Source organism: Staurois parvus, unplaced genomic scaffold (genome assembly GCF_062004578.1).
Source record: "Staurois parvus isolate SC_StPar_1 unplaced genomic scaffold, SC_StPar_1.0 ptg000488l, whole genome shotgun sequence".
Lineage (NCBI taxonomy): Eukaryota > Metazoa > Chordata > Amphibia > Anura > Ranidae > Staurois > Staurois parvus.
The window spans coordinates 2,302,430-2,325,062 of NW_028318284.1; the positions used below are offsets into that span (position 1 = coordinate 2,302,430).

At 42.3% G+C, this 22,633-nt stretch overlaps 1 protein-coding gene across 7 annotated transcripts in view; it reads right to left on the bottom strand.

The window, feature by feature from the left end:
• LOC149452212 (zinc finger CCCH domain-containing protein 11A-like) overlaps nt 1–22,633 on the bottom strand; it is a 334,496-nt gene that overhangs the window by 203,272 nt on the left and 108,591 nt on the right. For 6 of the 7 annotated variants that reach the window (XM_089689656.1, XM_089689657.1, XM_089689655.1 and 3 more), the window contains 3 exons: nt 18,284–18,407; nt 10,974–11,159; nt 10,784–10,888 (listed from right to left, as the gene is read on the bottom strand). In XM_089689656.1, the coding sequence (XP_089545782.1) occupies nt 10,784–10,888; nt 10,974–11,159; nt 18,284–18,407 (415 nt within the window). The remainder of the gene's footprint in view (nt 1–10,783; nt 10,889–10,973; nt 11,160–18,283; nt 18,408–22,633) is intronic. The other variant, XM_089689658.1, reaches the window with a different exon arrangement.

The following is a 22,633-nucleotide window of genomic DNA, read 5'->3' on the forward strand; positions in this document are numbered from 1 at the left end:
GGTGGGAGAACTTGCACAATTGGTGGCTGACTAAATACCTTTTTGCTCCACTGTAATATTTCTGGTTTAATCGGGTATAATTCCTTTAAGGATAGGGTCTGACCTCAATATTCCCCACCTTCTATTTATAATTTAACATGGGAGTATTGCACCGAAAAAGTGGTGATGAAAGGTCAGAAAATCCTCTTCTGTTCTTTCTTTTTAGAATTTAACAACTGTTCCCCATCTATTTAGCAACATCCTGCACAGTTTCATCAAAAATGGGCTCATCATATTCGCTCTCTAAAACTCTACCTTTTAATACTAAAGCTTGTTGAGCATTATTGTTAATATCGCTGCAATTTCATCTCATTCTAAGAAGCTGTCCTTTAGGGACATTCCTTAGCCATAGGGTGGTGGCAATTACTGAGAGGAAAATAACAGTTCCTATCGGAGGTCTTAAAAAAAGATTTTTTGTATATTTCCCAATTACTGATTCTTAGATTTAAATCTAAAAAGTTTACTTTGCATTTACGATAAACATAAGATAAAATAAATATTATATTCTTTGAGATTTAATAGTGAAATAAATTCACTAGTGATGTTTCATCTCCTTTCTATAACAGTAGGATATCATTGATAAATTGTTTATTAAAAAAATCAAGTTTTCACATTATTTAAAAATAACCTCCATTTCCCATTTAGACACATTTTAAAAAGATTTGCTAAACTGGGGGCAAATTTTGACCCCATAACTACTCCCTTCTTTTGTAAATAGAAGGAATCATTGAACCAGCAAAAATGAAGAGACACAGGAAAATCTAATAATCTTATAATTAACTCTTTTGTGCTGTAGGTATATCCATGCTGAAATTGAAAATACCCTTAACATGGTCCTACAATGGTCTCTTTTTGGGGTCTTCTTTTTCTGTTGTTTTCCTTCTAAAAAAAAACCTCAAAACATTGGAATGTTGTTGATTTTGAAGTCTATATGAGGTTGATGGTTTTTATTTCATTGTCTCCAAGGACCCCAATTATATATTACCTCCCTAGGTCCATAAGGACCTGGTAAACCCCCCTGAAATACCTGTTATTAGTGGGATATGATCATTAACATCGAGGATTGGGGAGTACAGCAGCAGAAGGCATGGCACGCATTCGGAGCATGCATGCTCCTTCATCAGGCCATAGAGGGGGCATATACAGTGCCTTGAAAAAGTATTCATACTCCTTAAAATTTTCCATTTATTGGGGTTTTATGTGATAGACCAACACAAAGTGGCACATAATTGTGAAGTGGAAGGAAAATGATAAATGCTTTTCAAGATTTAAACATATAAAAGGTGAGGTGCTTAAGTAATAACCAATATATATATCATGGATGTAAAATCATAAATCCTATAAAATACATAAAGTGACTCGTGACAAGGTGCCAACATATAAAGTGACTTTAGTGATATCATATATCCCGTCACTATTAAAGTGACCTGTGGTGAACAATGATGATAGAATAAATTGTCCCAATGTGAGTATGGGAGATGAAATTGTCTCCAATAATAGGTGCTCCATCCAAAACAAATGGTGAGATGACCGGTGTGTATGATAAGGCTGTGCACTCACCAGATGCACAGTCAATCTGCGCATTTAGAGACAATACTCTCTTTGGGTACACTGCAGGCTCCTGTATAGATGAAATCTGGTCTGGTCAGGTGTTCACCTCACTGTTCCCCTCTGCTGGCAATATGGCCTCATTTCCTCATTCATACAGCTCTGTGGGTTGCTGATGACTCACAAAGAGCCCAGAAAAAGAGGAGGCCAATAGTGTGATACCGTTTTAGCATGTGCACATTTATTCCATTCAAAGGCAGTAGTACAGGGAAAGAAACAGTTACACTGACTGTGTAATAACAAAGATGGCCGCCGGGACCAGAGTGTTGCCGGCGGCGTAACGTCACGACACTGTAGCTCCTCTCTGACGCGTTTTGTGCTAACCACACATAACCATAGGTGGTGTGCTTCAGCGTGTGACTCCTATCAGCGTCTATTTATACTAAACATGGTGCATGCGCATTACGTACGCTGCATTTTGTGGAATAGATATGTCTCCATATCCGGCGCCATTTTGTTGAAGTTCAATAGAACAGCACATGTTCGAGCGCCATATTGTGGACCGAAGATGCCGGTCAAATGTCACTAGATCACCAGGGAAAGAGGGAAGATGATTAATCTCATCGAATCCCATAGATAGACATAGCGAAAACATAATGGGTAATAGCGATGATAGTCAATATCTCAATAGGAATATCTATGTCTAAAATTATTTAAAATTATTTAGGTCTAAAATTATTTTCAGGACCCGTAACACACCAACCACAGTGCATGCGAGCTCAATCATAGTTCAGCATGCATGTAAAATACCTGTCATGCATCTATTGATATATAAGTCATGTACAGTAATGGGTATGTGATACCCTTATTTCCCATATATTTATAGATAGGCTAATGGTGATTAGCCTCTTCAGCCCCAGCCACTGCATATGTACGTTTGCAGGGCGGCACGGCTGCGCAAAACCACGCTTTAAAACGTGGTTTTGCAAAACAGGTAGCTTGCGCGCGCCCGCCTTACCTGTCCCACGGGTGTCGGCAGGTCACGGCTGGTCATTACCGGCTGTTTCCCCACGATTCGCGGTGATAGCTGACAGAGAGCAGGTCTGCATTGTTTATACACAGCCCTGCTATCTGTCAGTTCCCTGACAGCTCGTGACAAGCTGAAGAGGGAGAGAAGAGTTTCTCTCTCTCGATCAGCCTGTCCCCGTCCAGCACACACCCCCGCCCCCTAGTAAAACACTCCCCTCACACAGTAAACCCTAAAAATGTTAACCCCTTCCTCCCCAGTGCCATTAGTACAGTGTCAGTGGGTTTTTTTTTCACTGATCACTGTATTGGTGTCACTGGGGATGTCAGTGACCCCAAGTCAGTTCCCCCCCAGTGTCAAAATGTCCGACGCAGTCCCGCAGTCCTGCCATAAGTCGCTGATCGCCACCATAAGTCGCTGATTGCCGCCATTATTAGTATAAAAAAAATTCAAATCCCAGTATCTTTCCCGCCATTTGTAAACGCTATAACTTTCATGTAAACCAATTAATTTACACATATTGGGATTTTTTTTAGCAGAGACATGTCGCAGAATGCATTTTGGAGGAAATTTGTGACAAAATTAGATTTTTTAATTTTGTTTACTGGACATGTTTTATAGCAAAAAGTCCAAAATAATGTTTTTTTTTCTCAAAATTGTCAGCCTTTTTTTTTATAGCGCAAAAAATTAAAAACGCACAGGCGATCAAATACCACCGAAAGAAAGCTCAATCTGTGGGAAAAAAAGGATGTAAATTTAATTTGGGTGCAGTGTTGCATGACCGCACAATTGTCAGTTAAAAAAACTTCATCACGGCCACGCCGCCGCTACGTTCCAGCGTAACACAGCGCCGTAACACAAACCTCTTCTGTAACCGCTTCCTGACCACCCTACAACAGAAATATTGCTACAGGGCGGCATGGATACGCAAAATCACATATATATATATGTGTGGTTTTCACACCCCTTCCAGATAGCGTCAGATTGCCCATCAGTACACCAGTCATCAAATTTAACCCCTTGATTGCCAGGAGCACGCTCATGTACAATAAACCTCAGGTCAGCACTATACCAGCGTTCACATTAGTATAGCATCCCCAGCGTTAGCGGGATCAGCCCCGGCACCTGCCAACACCTGCGTTTAGCCCCTACGCTTACTCCCCCCCTTTTCCCCCAGCAAGTGCAGTGTCAGTAGGTCACGGTCACTTGATACATTGCACACAAAACCGCAGTGTTTGCAGAATCAGGCCTGATCTCTGTTAGCACTTGCCAGTAAATTTTGATGACTCTCATATGCAGCAGAGTGCCAGTACTAGTGCCGCTCTACCTTTTGATGAACTGGCGAGTACCAGCGGTCTAGTACATCATGGTCTTTCACATACCTCCTTGATTTTTGGAGCGGTTTTTCACGGAATATCTGTATGCGTTGATTGTGGATCAAAGCAGTTTATATGCACAACAATTTATCGCCGCCAACCCAAATTCAAACCTTGCCAGACCATTCGCATGGAAACTCATTACGGTTTTCAAATTTACATTTTTTTTGGGCCTAACCCTCAACATGGGCATTACTAAAAGAAATGAATTGTGGTTGTATTGGTCCGCAGACCCGATTCATCATATGCCGTGTTCTCTGCTGCCATGGCCAGGCATAGATATGAGAGTATAATGTGTTTTATGCATTTCAGCGACAATACACTCTGTCATCCTCGGGGTAACCCTGAAAATTCAGCCCTTCGCAAATCACCTTAACCTAAAATTTGCAGATGTCTGTACTCCCCAGCAAAACATCTGCGTTGATGAGTCCCTTATTAATTTTTCTGGCCGCCTTGCATTCAAACAATTTCTGCCCTGCAAGCGTGCCAGATGTTTTTCAAGCAGGAAAAAGGAGTGCACTTCCGCCTTCCACAGCCAGCGCATGCTCCGAAACGCATCGCAGTGAACCCTGGGATCTGACATCATCACGGCCATGCCGCCGCTACGTTCCAGCGTGCGTTCCATCCGGCTCTGAGGGAGGACGTGCACGCCGGCCGGCCTCACTGCTGTTCCCCTCCAGCCACCACGCTGTTCACCCGGGTTACCACCCCACTGTTAACTATTGTTAACCACGGTTTTTAAGCTTATGATTACTTCACACATGTGAGTGTTTCTACATTTAGACTTGAATTAAAAGATTTATTGCACTTAGAGGCGCTTCTCTCCTTTTCTCATCTACAGAGGTTGCTACAGCTTATTTGGAAGCCTTGCCCTCAGTGCCGCACGGAATCCTATGCTCTTCATACAGTAGCCACTAATACCACGACCACCCCATACTACCATTTCCCAGGACTTTGCAGTGTTTGCGCTGTTACGACCCTTCCTCATAAAAAATTGTAGTACCCACCATTTTATTCACTAGGGTGTCTGCTTTAAAAAAATATATAATGTTTGGGGGTTTAAATTAATTTCCTCGCAAAAAATACAGATTTTTTTTCATGTGAACAAAAAGGCTTGGTCTTCAGGTAGCTAGAAGAGTGAGTGATGTGTGGCATAAACTTCTAATGCTGGGCATAAAACGCCCCCACCCCCCAAAATGACCCCTTTTTGGAAAGTAGTCACCCCAAACTATTTGCTGAGAGGAATGTTGAATCAATAGAAGAATTTATTTTTTTACCACACGTTTTTGGAAAATGACAAAAATAAATATATATATTTTTTTTTTACACAAAATTGTCATTTAAAATGATTTACTGCTCACACATGCCATGGGTATATGTGGAATTACTCCCAAAAATACATTTTGCTACTTCTCCTGAGTATGGGGGTACCACATGTGAGAGACTTTTTGGCAGTCTAGCCAAGTACAGGACCGCAAAATCCAATAAGCACCAGGCTTTTAAAGGGCTTTATTTCCTCATTACACTTCCAGACTACCTATCACAGTTTCGGAGGCCATGAAATGCCAGGATAGCACCTAACCCCCCCAAATTACCCTTTTTTGGAAAGTAGACGCCCCAAGGAATTTAATAAAAAGCACGGTAAGTATTTTGCAGATCTCATTTGTTGCCACAAGTTTTTGGAAAATGAAGAAAAAAAACAAAAGCATATTTTTTCTATTTTTTTTATATTTCAAAACCTTGTGAGAAAAAATGAGATCTGCAAAATACTCACCATGCCTCTTTTTAAATTCCTTGGGGTGTCTACTTTCCAGAAAGGGTTCATTTGGGGGGGTTTGGCGCTATCCTGGCATGTCAGGGCCTTCGAAACTGTCATAGGTAATGAGGAAGTGTAATGAGGAAGTTTGGTAATTGTGCAGCTGAATATGAAATAAGGCCATGCTAGAGGGAATTCTTTGTTCTAGAGAGTTTAAGCAGTTCACACTTTGAAAGTTGCATCTCTCATTGCCAAGTCGGCCAGGACCCGGAGTCAAAGTCCCTTGGGTACCTCAACATTCTGGGCCACTTCTTCTTAATCCCTATGGTGATCGTTTTGGAGAGCTATATATTGGAGAGTTACACACCGGTACCACCTACCATTCACGATATAGCCAAGAGGCGGGAGTTCCACCACTACTGTCGGAGGGATCCATCTTTCATCCGGAGGGACACCCATTGCATTACCCAAGGCTCATTGGTCCTTAGGAGCCTGGGCAGGAAGGTGAGGGGGCACCCCAGCTATAGAGGATTGGCACATTGCAGTTCACATCTACATGGAATCTGTTTGATACACATGGACACTATTCACAAAGATATGTTTGTGTCACTTTAATGCAGGAGAACCTTATATTTGTGTGCTTCACCTCACACTGATGATATATTTGTGCATATATGTTTTTGAACATCTGGGCCACACAATATTGCGTGGCTTGTATGACTACATATTTATTTATTTGTACCTTTAGCGCCATATTGTTTGTTTAATAATGAGGAAGTTACGCACCTTCAGGCTTTCAAAGTGGTCATTGGATTTCAGGCTCCTGTATGTGGCTAGGCTCCCAAAAGGTCTCACACATGTGGTATCCCCATACTCAGTAGAAGTAGCAGAATGTATTTTGGGGTGTAATTCCACATATACCCATGGCTTGTGCGAGAAATAAATCAATTAAATGACAACTTCGTGTAAAAAAAAAAAAAAAGAAAAAAAAATTTGTCGTTTTCCAGAAACCTGTGGAAAAAAAAATAAATCTTCCATGGACTCAATATGCCTCTCAGCAGACAGCTTAGGGTGTCTAATTTCCGAAAAGGGGTCATTTGAGGGTGTTTGTACTATTCTGGTATTTTAGCACCTCAAGAAATGTGATGGGCAGTCAGAAAGTAAAAGCTATGTAAATTCCATTATCTATACCATAGTTTGTAGATGCTATAACTTTCACAAAAAGCAATCAATATACACTTATTGGGATTTTTTTAACCAAAAACATGTAGCAGAATACATTTTGGCCTAAATTTATGACGAAATTTTAGGTTTTTTTAGATATTTTTTATGACCAAAATGAGAAAATATTGTTTTTTTAAAAAAAAAAATTTTTCTTCAAAAAATTTTCTGGTTATAGCGCCAAAAATAAAAAGTGCACAGGTGATCAAATACCACCAAAAGAATGCTCTATTTGTGTTAAAAAAAACCCCATAAATTTCATTTATGTACCGTATTGCATGACCGCGAAATTGTCCGTAAAACTAGCGCAGTTTTTTACCAAAAACATGTAGCAGAATACATTTTGACCTAAATTTATAACGAACTTTGAGTTTACTATATATTTTTTATAGCTGAAAGTAAAAAATATTGTTTTTCTTCAAAATATCTGATCTTTTTTTGTTTATAGTGTGAAAAATAAAAAGCGCACAGGTGATCAAATACCACCGAAAGAAAGCTCTATTTGTGTGAAAAAAAGGACGTAAAATTTCGTTTAGGTGCAGCACTGCATGACCACACAATTATCAATTGAATTAGTGCAGCGCCGAGTAGCAAAAAGAGGCCTGGTCATTAAGGGGGGGTAAATCCTCAGGAGCTAAAGTGGTTAGTGACATTACATGTAATAAATTGCACATTGCTCGGATTTGTGCCAGTACAACAAAGTTATAAAAAGGCAAAATATAACATTCTTCTGTAAAAACACTCTTTAAAATATGTATGAAATAGTATGTAAGAACTTTATTAGTATATATAAATAAAAATTATGATAAATGAAAAATAAGAAATTAAAATTAAAGATTAAAAAACATATATATAAAATTATATACACCCTGTTCCAAATTATTATGCAAATTCTATTTTAGGCTACGTTCACACTAGCCTTGTGTGCAGGCGGCAGAGAGGCGTTTGGGAAGCGTTTTTACAGCTTCCCAAACGCCTCTGCCAATTCTGCACATTACAGCACATGGTGCTGTTCTAACAGGAGCGTTTGCGTCGCGGCAAAACGGACGCCTCTGGTCGAGTCAGGAGGCTTTGAAGCCTCCTATTCTCGTCTATGGTGCCGCTCTGCAAACGCCCGGCCGGCGTTTGCGGTGCGGTTGCGACGCGGTAACACCACTCAAATGCATTATAGGCGTTTGTGGGCGTTATTAACGCTTGGCAAACGCCTAGCAACCGCCGCTAAACCGCGCATGCGGCGTTTGCGGAGCGTTTGCCGAGCGTTAAAAACGCTCCGCAAACACCGGACCAACGCTTGCCAAACGCTATAGGGGCGTTTGGCAAGCGTTGGCAAAACAGCCTAGTGTGAACGAGCCCTAAGTGTCACAAAGATTAAATATTTTGTTTTTCAGTTTAACTCATGGATGGCATTGTGTCTCGGGGCTCTATTGATCACTGAAAACAATCTCGGACACCTGTGATAATTAGATTGGCAGATGTGCCAAATTTAAGGAAAAACTACTAAAGGAGGGTGTTCCACATTATTAAGCAGAGCACCATTTTCAAGCAATATGAGGAAGAAAAAGGATCTCTCTGCTGCCGAAAAGAGTGAAATAGTTCAATGCCTTGGACGAGGTATGAAAATATTAGATATTTCATGAAAACGTAAGCGTGATCATTGCACTATTAAGAGATTTGTGGCTGATTCAGAGCACAGACGGCTTCGTGCAGATAAAGGCACATTGAGGAAGATTTCTGCCAGATCCATGCATCAGATCAAGAGAGCAGCTGCTAAAATACCATTACATAGCAGCAAACAGATATTTGAAGCTGCTGGTGCGTCTGGAGTCCCACGGACATCAAGGTGTAGAGTCCTCCAGAGTCTTGCAACTGTGCATAAACCTTCTATTTGGCCACCACTAACCAATGCTCACAAGCAGAAACGGCTGCATTGGGCAGAAAAATACATGAAGACCAATTTTCAAACAGTCCTGTTCACTGATGAGTGCCGTGCAACCCTGGATGGTCCAGATGGATAGAGTAGTGGATGGTTGGTGGACGGCCACCCTGTTCCAACAAGGCTGCGATGCCAGCAAGGCGGTGGTGGAGTCATGTTTTGGGCCAGAATCATGGGAACAGAGCTGGTCGGCCCCTTTAGGGTCCCCGAAGGTGTAAAGATGACCTCTGCAAAGTATGTTGAGTTTATGACTGACCACTTTCTTCCCTGGTTTAGTTAAATACTAAAGTCACCACTGACCTCAGTAAACTGAATGAGGCCAAATTTCCCCCCTCGCTTATTAGAATTAAGAAGGATCTTTCAACCTGGCATGATCTAACCTTTACGTGGTTTACCCAATGCAGCTCTATCAAACTGGAGGTCCATTTTATCTTATGCAAGCTCTGCCGATCAAATTACCCCACCATCTTTTTAGTCAACTTTACCGTATGTTCACCTGATTTATCTGGGCTCGCAGTTCCCCCAGCATTCACCAACCAATTCTGCCCTTACCTAAACTCTGGGTGGAAGTCAGGTTTACTGAACATTGCCATGTATTATAAGGCAGATCAACTCACTGTACTAACTGAACGGTGCAGTAATCGCCTTCATAAACAATGGGTTTTAAGAGGAATCTCCTAGCTTGACTGAGGGACTGCCATTGCTCTCCACTCCTGTCTTCTGACATTCTTGAACTTTTGGATCCACTATTCTGACAGAGAAAATTACACAGATCCACTTACTTCTCGCCATCCCCATTAACAGGAGACCCATACATTCTTCCAGGCGTGGAGGAAACCATTATGTGCCTATGTCTTACTGCACTCCCTGATATCTTTTCACAGAGTTCTAGTATTCTTAGAAGATAGGGACACTGCACAGTTGCCCCCCTTCCTGCCATTTTCCCCCCTTTTTATTTTCCACTTCTTGCCACCACATACTGCCCCTCTCCCAGCCTTCATTTTCCCTCTGGATGTTCCCCAACTTAATCCAGCTATCCACCTCTCCTCGCACATCCTGGCCTCAACCACACCCCACTTACCCCTACTTCACACTATGGATCAGATACAAATATTGCCCCACAATACTCCTTATATTTGGTCTCGGAAGAGAGGTTAAAATTGCATTCATTGGGGAATATTTGCCCACATTTATCTGTTCCAACATGCCTGACACTATTGTACTGATCATTCAGGTACAAAATGGTGATAGAGATATCCTATCGGTCGCATACCTGGATGCACGCAACAGCACACCTTGTATTCCATATATTACAGTACTTTATGGTATTTTTGCCTTCCCATTCTAAACCAGAACTGCAAATAGACATACTGCCATCAAATGCAGACAGCAACTTTTTTCCATTGCCTGCCTTTCTTAGGAAGTGTTTACTTTCCACTTCTTAAGAATGTGTGGGGTCTGGCTATGAAAGAAGTTGCTGAATGTATCTAGACTGAAGAGCTATTTAAATTTTTCAGCACAGCGATGCAAAGGATAAGGGGGATTTTTTTAATGCAGTTTTACTTGCTGATGACAATTAGTCACTGCAGAGTTACAAGTATTGATAATGATAAAGGTATTAACTCTCAACTTTTTCCATGTTGTCTAAGCATCCACCTCCACCAAAAAGTAGCGCATTTGGCCTGAAATGTAAACCTGCAGAGATTTACGTTACCACAGACTTAGTTAATTAGTTCTGTGCTGCCCCTTCTTCTGTATTTCAGTAACAAGTGCATACACCCCCAAATATCAGTAGTTCCAGAGCTACCAAACAAACTTCTACAGACAAAATGGAGACTTTACATTAGTTCACAGTGTAGATTTCTGTAACATTATTGCCATACCTTTTTTCAGTATGTCCGATTTCCGGGTAGTTACACGTCTTGCTCCTTGATGACCACCTTGTTGACTAGAAGGTTTACTTTCATCTCCTTCCTCTGAAATTTGGTCTGTAGACATGACATAGTTAGAAAAGTTATCAACAGGTGCACATTCTGCAATAAGGACTTTTCTTCTTTAACAAATTGTACTCACCATCATCATCCTCATCATCATCTGTTGCATTAATAACTACAGGTGGGTGAGTGGGACTAGGAACATTTTCTGCACTCTCCATTTTTTTAACTCCACGTAGATGTGTGGTAGAAGCTGCTGTAAGCTTGCTTGGAGTTTGAGAGATCTGTATATCTGTCTCACTTGATTCAGACTTGGATACTTCTGCTATGACAACATGACATGGTCATGATCAGAAAAAAAAAAGGGGGATTTTAATATCCACCATGAAAAAAAAATATCATTAGTAGTTCATTGGGGGTTACTATAAACCATAGGTATGCATTGCCACTAGGAGTATGAACACTAAGAAAGCAGAATGTATGCCTCCCCGTTTTAGTGGGCTATATGCTCATGCACATTAAGCCAATCTCATAAGTAGGTGGCAGTCATTTAGGTAACAAAGCTGTAACACAAAAAAAAAAAAAAAAAGTATTTTACACAGGAGTATAAAATTATTTCACCCCCCGAGATTCACTGGGGACACAGTAAACCAATAGGATGTCCAAAAACAGTCCCAGATAAGAGAAGAGGCATTACCAGATACCCCATGTGCAAAATGTCAGGTTTGAACAGGTCCAGCTGATCACACAAAAACATATGTTATGTTTAAATGTTGATAAGGTATTTTGAAAAATATATGGATTATAGAACTGTGTGCTAGACACATTTTGGAGGGAAAATATGAAACATCTATTTTTTAAGTGACATATTTTAAAGTATTGTACTATAATGTTAGTTATACATTTATTAAGGGGATGAATTATTTGGTAAAAGGAAAATAATAAGGGTAAAAATATTTTTATGTGATACATAACAAAAGGTTTATCAAAGAATTTGTTTTCCCATTATAGAATCAAATTGAAGATAAGTTCAGATCAATTATCTTAAGATACAAAAACGCATGAATGGATACGAAAGTGACGAGAATGTGTATAAATGGATTAAGATAAGGAAAATGATTAAGATTCGATAAAATCGATCATTTTGAGAGGGAAATGTTAGAAGCTTTCCATAACCTAATATCTAATATCTTCTTATTAACAGTACTAACATGTATGAATGAGTTGGATCTTAATAGAATAATTGAGTTATTATATTTATATTTGTTCTAGATTGGGAAAAGTAAGGAATTAGACTTCATAGTCTGTGAATATACATATGTACATATATCTTGGGTTTTTCCTTTACATTCAAGCCACATATGAGAGCAATTAACTATACCTTCCCCCATCCTCCCCCATCTATGTAAGAGATAAAGTTACACTCAGACTTTGAGAGAAGTAGATTGGAGGTTTTGTTTTAATACCTCCTGTTGGTGTCAATTATCTTAGTGGGACTACAAGAGAATACCAACCCACTTTTAGGAAAGGTGGGGGCTGGATTGCTCTTTTAAGAGTAGAACAAAGGTTTGAGTTTCACTCACTCTATATAGCAGCCTTGATGCGACAGACATACACACATATACACACACATATACATATATACAATCTTATTATCAAGAACTTAACTATATTTTTTGGACATTATTTAAACATTCTGTATGCCAATATTTTATTTCTAATTTTATGTAACGTTATTATTAAATCATCTTTTTGAGTTTATACAAAAAGTGGAAGTACTTTCTATCTGCACATTTCTCATCAATACAAGTTAATAAAATATCGAGACAATACGATATTTTACAGAGTGGGACACTTTGAGCCTAGAATATTGAACTTTCACTTTTTTGGGGGTTTTCATGAGCTGTAAGCCATAATCATCATGATTATGACAAATCACGGCTTGAACCATCTTGCTTTGCATGTAATGAGTCTATCTCATATATTAGTTTCACCTTTTAAGATGCATTACTGAAATAAATGAACTTTTGCATGATATTCTAATTTTTTGAGTTTCACCTGTAAGTTGCACAGCACCCAGGTTCACAGGCCTGCCACTTCAGGAGGGAGAAAAGAGAAAATCAGGAAGATGAGATAACATGCTATCCATGTCTTTCAAGTTTAAAGCCGGTCATACACAGGCCACAATTAGGCCAGCTCAGCAGGGACGGGCCAAGATTCAATCCATGTTTGGACAGGCTGATTGTAACCAAGATGATCAAATCGATCGGCTTGGGCGGAGACAGCCTGTTGGATTTTTTACATGCAATTTCTGCCAGTGGCTTTAGCAGCTAGTAGTAATAATTGTGTTCTGCCAGCCAGGAAGCCTTCCCCTGCCCCCACCGGCAGAACACAACAGCCCTGCAGGAGACTTTCCCCTATCAATATGGCTGTGTTGAAGGGGGAATCAAGCAATTTTCTTTCCATCCACCCACGGTGGAAGAAAACCAAATCAAATCATCTAAGGGCTGCCTAACTCTTTTGTGTGCCCCATGCAACAGAGTTTGTCTCGACACATCTCCTGCTTGTTTTTTTTTTCCCTCTTCCTAATCTGTTTTACCTCGGTAGTCTGTGTCATTCCTGTTGCTTCCTCCTCCCCTCAGCAGCAGTAAATCTCTAAGCTGTCAGTAGATCAGCCTCTTGCAACTTACTTGCTGTTCTGATTATCGGCACAGTGCCAAGAACAAAAGCAACTGAGGCTGCGCAGGGCGGGGTGAGACAATGTTCTACTGGATTTCAAACAGTGTAGACACTTTTTTTTATGGATGATTTTTACTATTTTCAAGAAAATACAACATTACAATCACAATAAAGCCTTATCAGCCATCAGAGTCTGTGTCCCGCATAATATATAGTTATGGCCAAAAATAATGGCACCCCTGCATTTCTGTCAGATAATGCACCACTTCACCCACAAAACTGTTGCAATTACAAATGTTTAGGCATTCTCACGTTTATTTATTTTGTTTGTATTGGTATGACTCAAAAAAAATGGGAGTTTTTTGTGGTATGTGTCAGATTTGGCTTTTTGTTTCTCCACTTTTTTGTGTCATACCAATACAAACAAAAAGAAATCTCAGTGGAAAGTGCAGGGAAAAGGTCTCCTGTGAGCAGTGCAGAAAGGTTCAGGCTCCCAAAGTGATTCCTTCCCCTTCTTGGCTTGTCGAAGGAAGACACTCTTGCCACCCAGGAAGTTCTTGATGATGCAGTCCAAGATAGCACAGAATAGACAAACCCCCTGGAAGGTCAAGTTCGTCAAGGCCTTTGCAGAAGTCTGGCCAGCAGACCAGCATTTGAGCCAAAACACCCACCAAAGCACTACCGCTAGGGTGACGAGCTTGGAAAGGAGCAGAGCAGCAGTCAAAGACGTAACACATATGTACTTCAGGCCCTGAACTAACAGGTCAAACAGATCCACCTGTACCTGATCCAGATGTCCAGTGTACAAACATGCCACAGAAGCTTGGCCCATACAGTAATATTGAAACACCAGGGCCATATCTAACACAGGCCGGAATGCCTACCACGCAATGTAAACATATAGCGGATGAACGATTTTGCCCAGCAGTCTGCATGGCACGTACAGCCTCTGGGTTCCAATCCCAGGAAGGGGAGAGAAAGGGGTCAATGTGGCAAGTACAGCAACACACCTCCTCTGGCCCAACCTATGGGGCCATCGTCTAGTTGGGGTATGGATCTGGCCATCCAGTGAGGAAAATAGCACTCAGGCACACACAGTCCTGCATTCAAGCTGCAACACACAATAGCACATGGAGCCCAGGAAGATTAGAGCACCAAGGGACTCAACGCCACACCAATGCACCCCATACAGTAGAAGGGGGAGACAGATGCTGGAGGGGAGGAGGAGAACCTTGCAGGGCCGACAACCCCATGCACACCAGGGGGGGTGTAGTAGGGCAGAAGTAGCTACTTACCGATCCACATGGGTTGAAAGTTAACTCTCCTGAGCCAGATCTACCTCTCCACCTAAGTGGGGGGCTGTCGGTAAGGGTGACACGGACTATAAGTGCCCAGTCATATGTGTTCCTATAAGATGTTTAACTTGTTGGCTGCCCAGGTCCAGGATGGGGCTTTGTCGCAACCTACCCAACGCATACCTAAAAGTCTGTCCGTGCTCGTTGGCCAGACTGGGGTGACTACTGGATCTAGATTATTCAGCCCGTCACCCAGCCCAGATGTTGAATAAAGACCTCTACAGGAAAAATTCCAGGGAAAAAAAAAACCCATCATGTTAACCCCTTCCTGTCCAGTGCCATTAGTACAGTGTCAGTGCTTTTTATTGGCACTGATCACTGTATTGGTGTCACTGGGGATGTCAGTGACACCAAGTCAGTTCCCCCCCAGTGTCAGAATGCCCGCCGCAGTCCTGCTATAAGTCGCTGATCGCCACCATTAGTAGTAGAAAAAAAAATTCCAGTATCTATACCGCCATTTGTAAACGCTAAAACTTTCACGTAAACCATTTACCGTATTTTCCGGCATATAAGATGACTTTTTACCCCTTGAAAATCTTCTCAAAAGTCGGGGGTCGTCTTATACACCGGTAACGGCATGCTGACACTTTTTAGAGGGGCGGCGCGGTGCCGCCGCCGCCCCCCCCCCTTCCAACAGAAGGGAAACTAAGTACAGGGGTGGGCAGGGGCTGCTGTCTCTTACCTGGCTCCGGTCCCACGACGATCTGGTCCAGGAAGCGCGGCTGCTCCTTCCTTCGGTTCGTCCACTGGATGTTCGCGCGGCTGCTCGGCTCCGCCTCCTCACCGGTGATTGGCCGCCAGAACTGTAGCTCAGGAAAGGCACACAGGCGGCGGAGCTGAGCGGCCCCGCGAAAATCGAGCGGAGATGCAGGTAAGTGTGCCGTGCTTAGGTGCTGCTGCAACCACATATGCTGGCTGCAGCAGCACCATACTGGAACAGGGGTCAGCAAGTGTCAGTGGGAGGAATAGTGCCCCATCGTTGGTGTCACTGATACCAATGATGGGGCATTATTCCTCTCACTGACACCAACGATGGGGCACTTCCCCCCCCCCCCCCACTGACACCAACGATGGGGCGCTATTCCCCCCCCCCCCCACGACACCAATGATGGGGCACTATTCCACCCCCCACTGACACCAATGATGGGATACTATTCCTCCCCCCCCCCCCACTGACACCAACGATGGGGCACTATTCCTCCCCCCCCCCCCCACTGACACCAATGATGGGATACTATTCCTCCCACTGACACCAAAGATGGGGCACTATTCCACTGACACCAATGATGGGGTGCTATTCCCCCCAATGATACTAATGATGGGGCACTATTCCTGCCACTGATACCAATGATGGGGCACTATTCCTCCCACTGACACCAATGATGGGACACTATTCCTCCCACTGATACCAATGATGGGACACTATTCCTTCCACTGACACCTATGATGGGGCACTATTCCTCCCACTGACACCAATGATGGGGTGCTATTCCTCCGACTGACTCCAATGATGGGGCACTATTCCTGCCACTGATACCAATGATGGGGCACTATTCCTCCTATCGACACCAATGATGGGGCACTATTCCTCCTATCGACACCAATGATGGAGCACTATTCCTCCCACTGACACCAATGATGGGGCACTATTCCTCCCACTGATACCAATGATGGGGCACTATTCCTCCCACTTATACCAATGATGGGGCACTATTCCTCCCACTGATACCAATGATGGGGCACTATTCCTCCCACTGACACCAATGATGGGGCACGATTCTTCCCACTGGTGTGCACTGGAAGAGGGGTAGTCTTATACGGCGAGTATAGCCCAAACACTACATTTTAAACAGGAAAAGTAGGGGGTCGTCTTATACGCCGGAAAATACGGTAATTTACACGTATTAGGATTTTTTTTTTCAACAAAGACATGTAGCAGAATACATTTTGGCCTGAATTTGTGATGAAATTAAATTTTTTTACATTTTTTTTAATGGACATGTTTAATAGCAAAAAGTCAAAAATATTGTTTTTTTTCCTCAAAATTGTCAGTCTTTTTTTTTTCTTTAAGCGCAAAAAATAAAAAACACAAAAGGCAATCAAATACCACCGAAAGAAAGCTCAATTAGTGGGGAAAAAAAGGACGTAAATTTCATTTGGGTGCAGCGTTGCATGACCGTGCAATTGTCAGTTAAAGTAACGCAGCGCCGTAACGCAAACAATGGCCTGGTCAGGAAGTGGGGTAAATCCTCAGAAGAGCAAGTGGTTAATGTAATAATTCTGTTGGGTACTGCAGCTCCCCAGGTGCTTTATTTGTAGTGAGGCGGTTCAACTGTGTCCACTTTTTTACTGCAAAAGATGTGCACTAAGTAAAGTTCTGCTGGACGCTGCAGTCTACTGCACCAAGTAATACTTCTGCTGAGCATTGTAGTCTTCTGCACCAGACTACACCAAGCAAACAGTTCTGCAGGGTACTGTAGCCCAACAGCCGTTGTTATTTAGATATTTTTTTCATTCTAGCAATTCGGCTTTTTAATCTAGTTTTTCAGCTGCTGTTTTTGCTTAAACTGTGTAAACTGGGTGGCACTGTTCCTGCTTGGGCCCTCTACCTTTCCCTGTATAAGCAACACCTTTAGTTCTCTTGGGCAGGCTTGACAAAGAAGGAGGTCCTTTAAAACACATATCCACTGGCCCTTCCACAGTACGTGGCATCATCCATGAGTTTCCTGCTATGCACAGTGCCTGTGTGTGGTCTGACAGAGCCTTTCCTCCAGCTGTAGTGATTCATTCCATCTGACAGCAGTGTCTAGAATCACAGCGTCTGAGAAGAGTTGCTTCTCTACCAGGGATGGATAGTTACATACTGTTCTCTTTCTGGATCATCTGAGTGGCCAAATTTGTCTTTACATTATTAAAGTTTTAATCTCTACTGCACTTAGTCTGCGCTCTCTCGTTTATTTCTGTCAGCTGCAGATTTCACTGCTCTTAACAGGAGCAGAAGCAAGAGCAGAGAGAGGTTATTAACTCCCAATGATCGTAAACTTTGGTAAAGAAACCGTGGGTTCTATTCTATCACTAGGCATGAACTGTTTACGCTGATTAATTTTTTTTCTATGTAAATTATACAAGTTTTATATTTTAAACAGTCACAAGTGTTTCTTGAGTGTGCGTTAAAATTTTTTTTTTTTTTTTAATCTCCTTTGGATACTGAGCTGAACAAAGGCTGGCTGGCTGTGCAAAAAGGTATATAGCCTAAGTGGAGCAGCCTAGCCTTCTGCTTTCTTCATGTCCAGCCTCCTAGTGGCAGAGTATATACCCAGTGCTCTGTGTCCCTCAGTGATTGCAGATAGCAAGAAGTACAGCACAACTCAGAATGCTAATTATTTGCTGCATAAAACTGAAAAGAGATACTCACTTTTACTGGGAAGTATGTATACACCATCTACATATCGACCTTTAGTGTGATGAAAAGCACAATTTCCTTTTTGACAGCCAGAAAGCTGATTTTCCCAAAAGCAAGGTATCGCACTGCGCTTTTTCTGTAGAAAACAGATGCATCTTTTAAGTAGTACCAATATAGAAATTAATAAGCAATTATGTCCTTTTTGTTTTTAACAGCATATTCCTTGTCCAGAAAGAACATGCAATTCAATGTTTCTTTCAGAGTCATACAAATACACCTGGATAAGAGTGTTTATAAAACAAAAATACATTGAAAAGGATGTAGTCTTCAGTTATTTTGAGATATACTGGTAAATGATATCAGCTTCATTAAACACTTGAGTCCTGGGTACCATTTTAAAAAGGCACAGGGACAACGGCTATTTATCCTAGTACGGTTTTAAAAGGGGGCCTGCTTCCAACAGAGATAGAGTGGGAAAAATAATTATTTGATCCCCTGCAGATTTTGTAAGCTTGCCCACTTACAAAGAAAGGAAGGGTCTATAATTTTTATCATAGGTGTATTTTAAATAATAGAGACAGAATATAAACCAAAAATCCAGAAAAAACACACAATACATATTTTACTCACTGGACTGCAGCTCAGTTTATAACATAAGTATTTGAAACCCTACCAACTGAAGGTGCTCCTAAAAACAACTCGTTATGTGTTAAAAAAAAAAAAAAAAAAAAAAAAGACACCTGTCCACAGAATCTCTTTCTTCCATTCAAACCTCACCATCATGGGCAAGACCAAAGAGCTGTGAAAAGGACGTCAGGGACAAGATTGTAGACCTGTACAAGGCTGGAATGGGACCATCAGCAAGAAGCTTGGTGATAAGGAGACAACTGTTGGGGCGATTTTTTGTAAATGGAAGAAATACAAAATAACCATTAATAGCCCTCGGTCTGGGCGTGCTTTCCGCCCTGTCCCCTCTGTGGAGACTGCGGCTTGTTTGCACGCCAGCGACCTTGGGTGCATGCGACGGTGCACAGCGCACAATGTCACAATGTGGGTGGGCGAGGTGTCGTCGCACGCTCACTGGGCTGGGGGACCACCATCATTTGTGGCCATGTGGCTGACTCTGTGCAAAGGGGGGAGACTTTGACTACAAATTTGGATGACATTTATTTGGTGCCAAACGCAGGCAATCAGCCATTGGTTTATTAGCACCAGACTACTACTATTTATACTAGCCGCTGTGCAGTCTTAGTTCCCCTGGATGATTATGAGGCGGCTCCATGTGATAGTACAGAAATAAAATTGGTGAGCATTCTACAATATCCGCTTATGTTTTCCTTTTAGCTGGGTGGTTCTGTTTATATAGGCTCACATATGTTTATTTTTTTATTTTTGCTTGGGTATACTGGGCTATTGACCACTATACAATATACTTGAATAGAGCCCCTACATCAATAACTTGTGCCTTTGGACTATACATTAGATTATTCCCTTGTAATAAATAAGCGTTAGATCCTCTTTACTCTATGTGGCTTCTATTACATTTTATAGATCCCCTCACTGGCTGCTGTAATGTGGTCCTTGCTGGTGGATGGTTGATTGGGGTGTCCTTGCTCGTCATCCTCCGGGTGTGTCATTTGGAAAGAATCCTCACCTAATCCTGTATGAATACCTGTTAACCATTATGTGATGTGGTGTAATCTGTAAGTGTATGAGTAACCAGCCCCTTTTCACACATTTTAAAGTGATGTATTATGTTGTCTATATTTATTTGATGCTTTGTTATGTTCTAGACCTGACATTTATTCCCTGAAGAAGGAAACGTGAGTTCCGAAATACATTGGATTTGTTCAAGTTTTTTGGGGTTGTTAGCCCCTGTGCACACTGTATATGTTTTTGAATGTGAGTTATGAACCATTGTATTGCAGTACTGAATCTTTTGATTCTTTTTATCGAAACAATTTTTTGTAATAAACATTCACTGTTTTATACTTTTGTACGCTTACTGGTTTTTTCCCTTACAAAGTACCAGGGGTATTTATATATTTGCTGTTGGTCTCTATATTTGGGGCATTAGAAAATGTGGTAAAATGTCTCACTATTTTGTACTGTTTTTACCATTTTTGAGACTCCAGTAACACAGCAACAGAAGCCCTGTGCTGTTCTGCCTCCTGTGCTCAGTGATTGACAGCAGCTCCGGAGATCATAACACTAGCTACAAGTGAATGGGAGTTGTATACGAGGTAGCGCAAAGCCTGCAGGGTCATGTAGTCCCAGCTTCCCGGTCAGAAGTTCTCAATCCAGAGCCAGGGTTGCAACAGGTGCAGCATATAAGAGGTAGTAATATACACTATATCAGACCTCAACATTTCCAATTGTCTGATTGCACCTGGAGAGTGGAAACAACATGGGGGCAAGTACCACATTGAGAGGGGTGCCACCACTGAAAAGAATAGCGACAGTTGCATCACTGCTGCCGTCAGTCCTGCGCTGGGAGCAGAGCTGGAACAAGGTAAAGGGGGCAATGGTGGGGGAGAGCTTGAAAACACACAGGGCAAGCACAATACTGGATCACAATCAGATTCTTGTTCAGTTAACCAGAGCGGGTCACCATCAGCCCAACCTAACGTGGGGTCTCAGTAATGGGCATGACTGTGCAGGTTCCAGAGAAGATACAGGCATAGCTCCGCACCGCTGTACAATGTGGATGTCAGCTCAGGAGGTGGTGCCCAATTCTTCTGACAAGTGTGTGGAGGATGCTGCTGTGGCCCGACAGATGAGATCTGTGCTATACTAGGGCAGTGCTGAGACTTGTAGATTCTCACCAGCTGGGGACAGTGCTGAGACATGCAGTTCTCTATGGTCAGGGCAGTGTTGGGACTTGTTTTCCACCAGTTGGGGGCAATTTTGGGACTTGCAGTTCACTGCCAAACAGGGGGAAGTTTTGGGACATGTAGTTTCCCACCAGAATGAGTACAGTGATGGTTATTTTAGTTCCCCATCATTTGGCAACAGAGCTAGGACTTGTAGTTCCCCAGGAGACAAATAACACTGCTGGGACTTTATATTTGTAACTTTATTCTGAATAAAACATTTAACAATGGCATTTTAGGAGATAATTTACAAAGGCGTGTTTACGGGCGGAATTGGGGGTGGAACAACTGATGGCAAGCAACTCTTAAGGACTGGCTAGTAGCTCAGGACTAGAAATTTTGAGCCCTGCACTATATTTCCGTAAGTATTGGGACACCTCTCCAAATCATTGGATCCAGGTTTTACAATCACCTCCATGGCCACAGGTGTATAAAATCAAGCACCTAGGCATGCAGACTGTTTCTACAAACATTTGCAAAAGAATGGGTCACTCAGCAGCTCAGTTAATTCAAACGTGGCACCATGACATTTTGCCACCTGTGCAGTAAGTCCCTCCGTGAAATTTCTTTGCTACTAAATATTCCACGGTCAACTGTTGGTGGTGTTATACCAAAGTGGAAGCAACTGGGAATAGCAGCAACTCAGCCACGAAGTGGTAGCCACGTAAAATGACAAAGCGGGGTCAGCGCATGCTAAAGCGCACAGTGCGCAGAAGTCACCAACTGTCTGCAGAGTCAACAGCTAATGACCTTCAAATTTCGTGTGGCCTTCAGATTAGCAAAACAACAGTGCATAGAGAGTTTCATGGAATGGGTTTCCAGGGCCGAGCAGCGGCATCCAAGCCTTACATTACCAAGTGCAATTTAAAGCGTCGAATGCAGTGGTGTAAAATACGCTGCCACTGGACTCTATAGCAGTGGAGACATGTTCTCCGGAGTGATGAATCACACTTCTCTGTCTGGCAATCCGATGGACATGTCTGGGTTCTGGCGGTTGCCAGGAGAATGGTACTTGCCTGACTGCATTGTGCCAAGTATAAAGTTTGGTGGAGAGAGCATTATGGCGTGGGGTTGGGCTTGGCCCTTTAGTTCCACTGAAGGGAGCTCTTAAGGCGTCAGCATTCCAAGACATTTTGGACAATTTCATGCTCCCAACTTTGTGGGAACAGTGTGGGGGATGGCCCCTTCCTGTTCCAACATGACTGTGCACCAGTGCACAAAGCAAGGTCCATAAAGACAAAGAACCAGTCTGCCCATTCTCCTTGACCAGAATTCCAAAAGATAGATTTGCCGCACAAACACTGCATGTCACCAAAAGTACACCATACCCACAGTGAAGCATGGTGATAGCAGCATCATGCTTTGGGGTTGTTCTTTTCTTCAGCTGGAACTGGAGCCTTAGTCAAGGTAGAGGGAATTATGAACAGTTCCAAATTCTAAATACCAGTCAATATTAGCACAAAACTTTGAGGCTTCTGCTAGAAAGCTG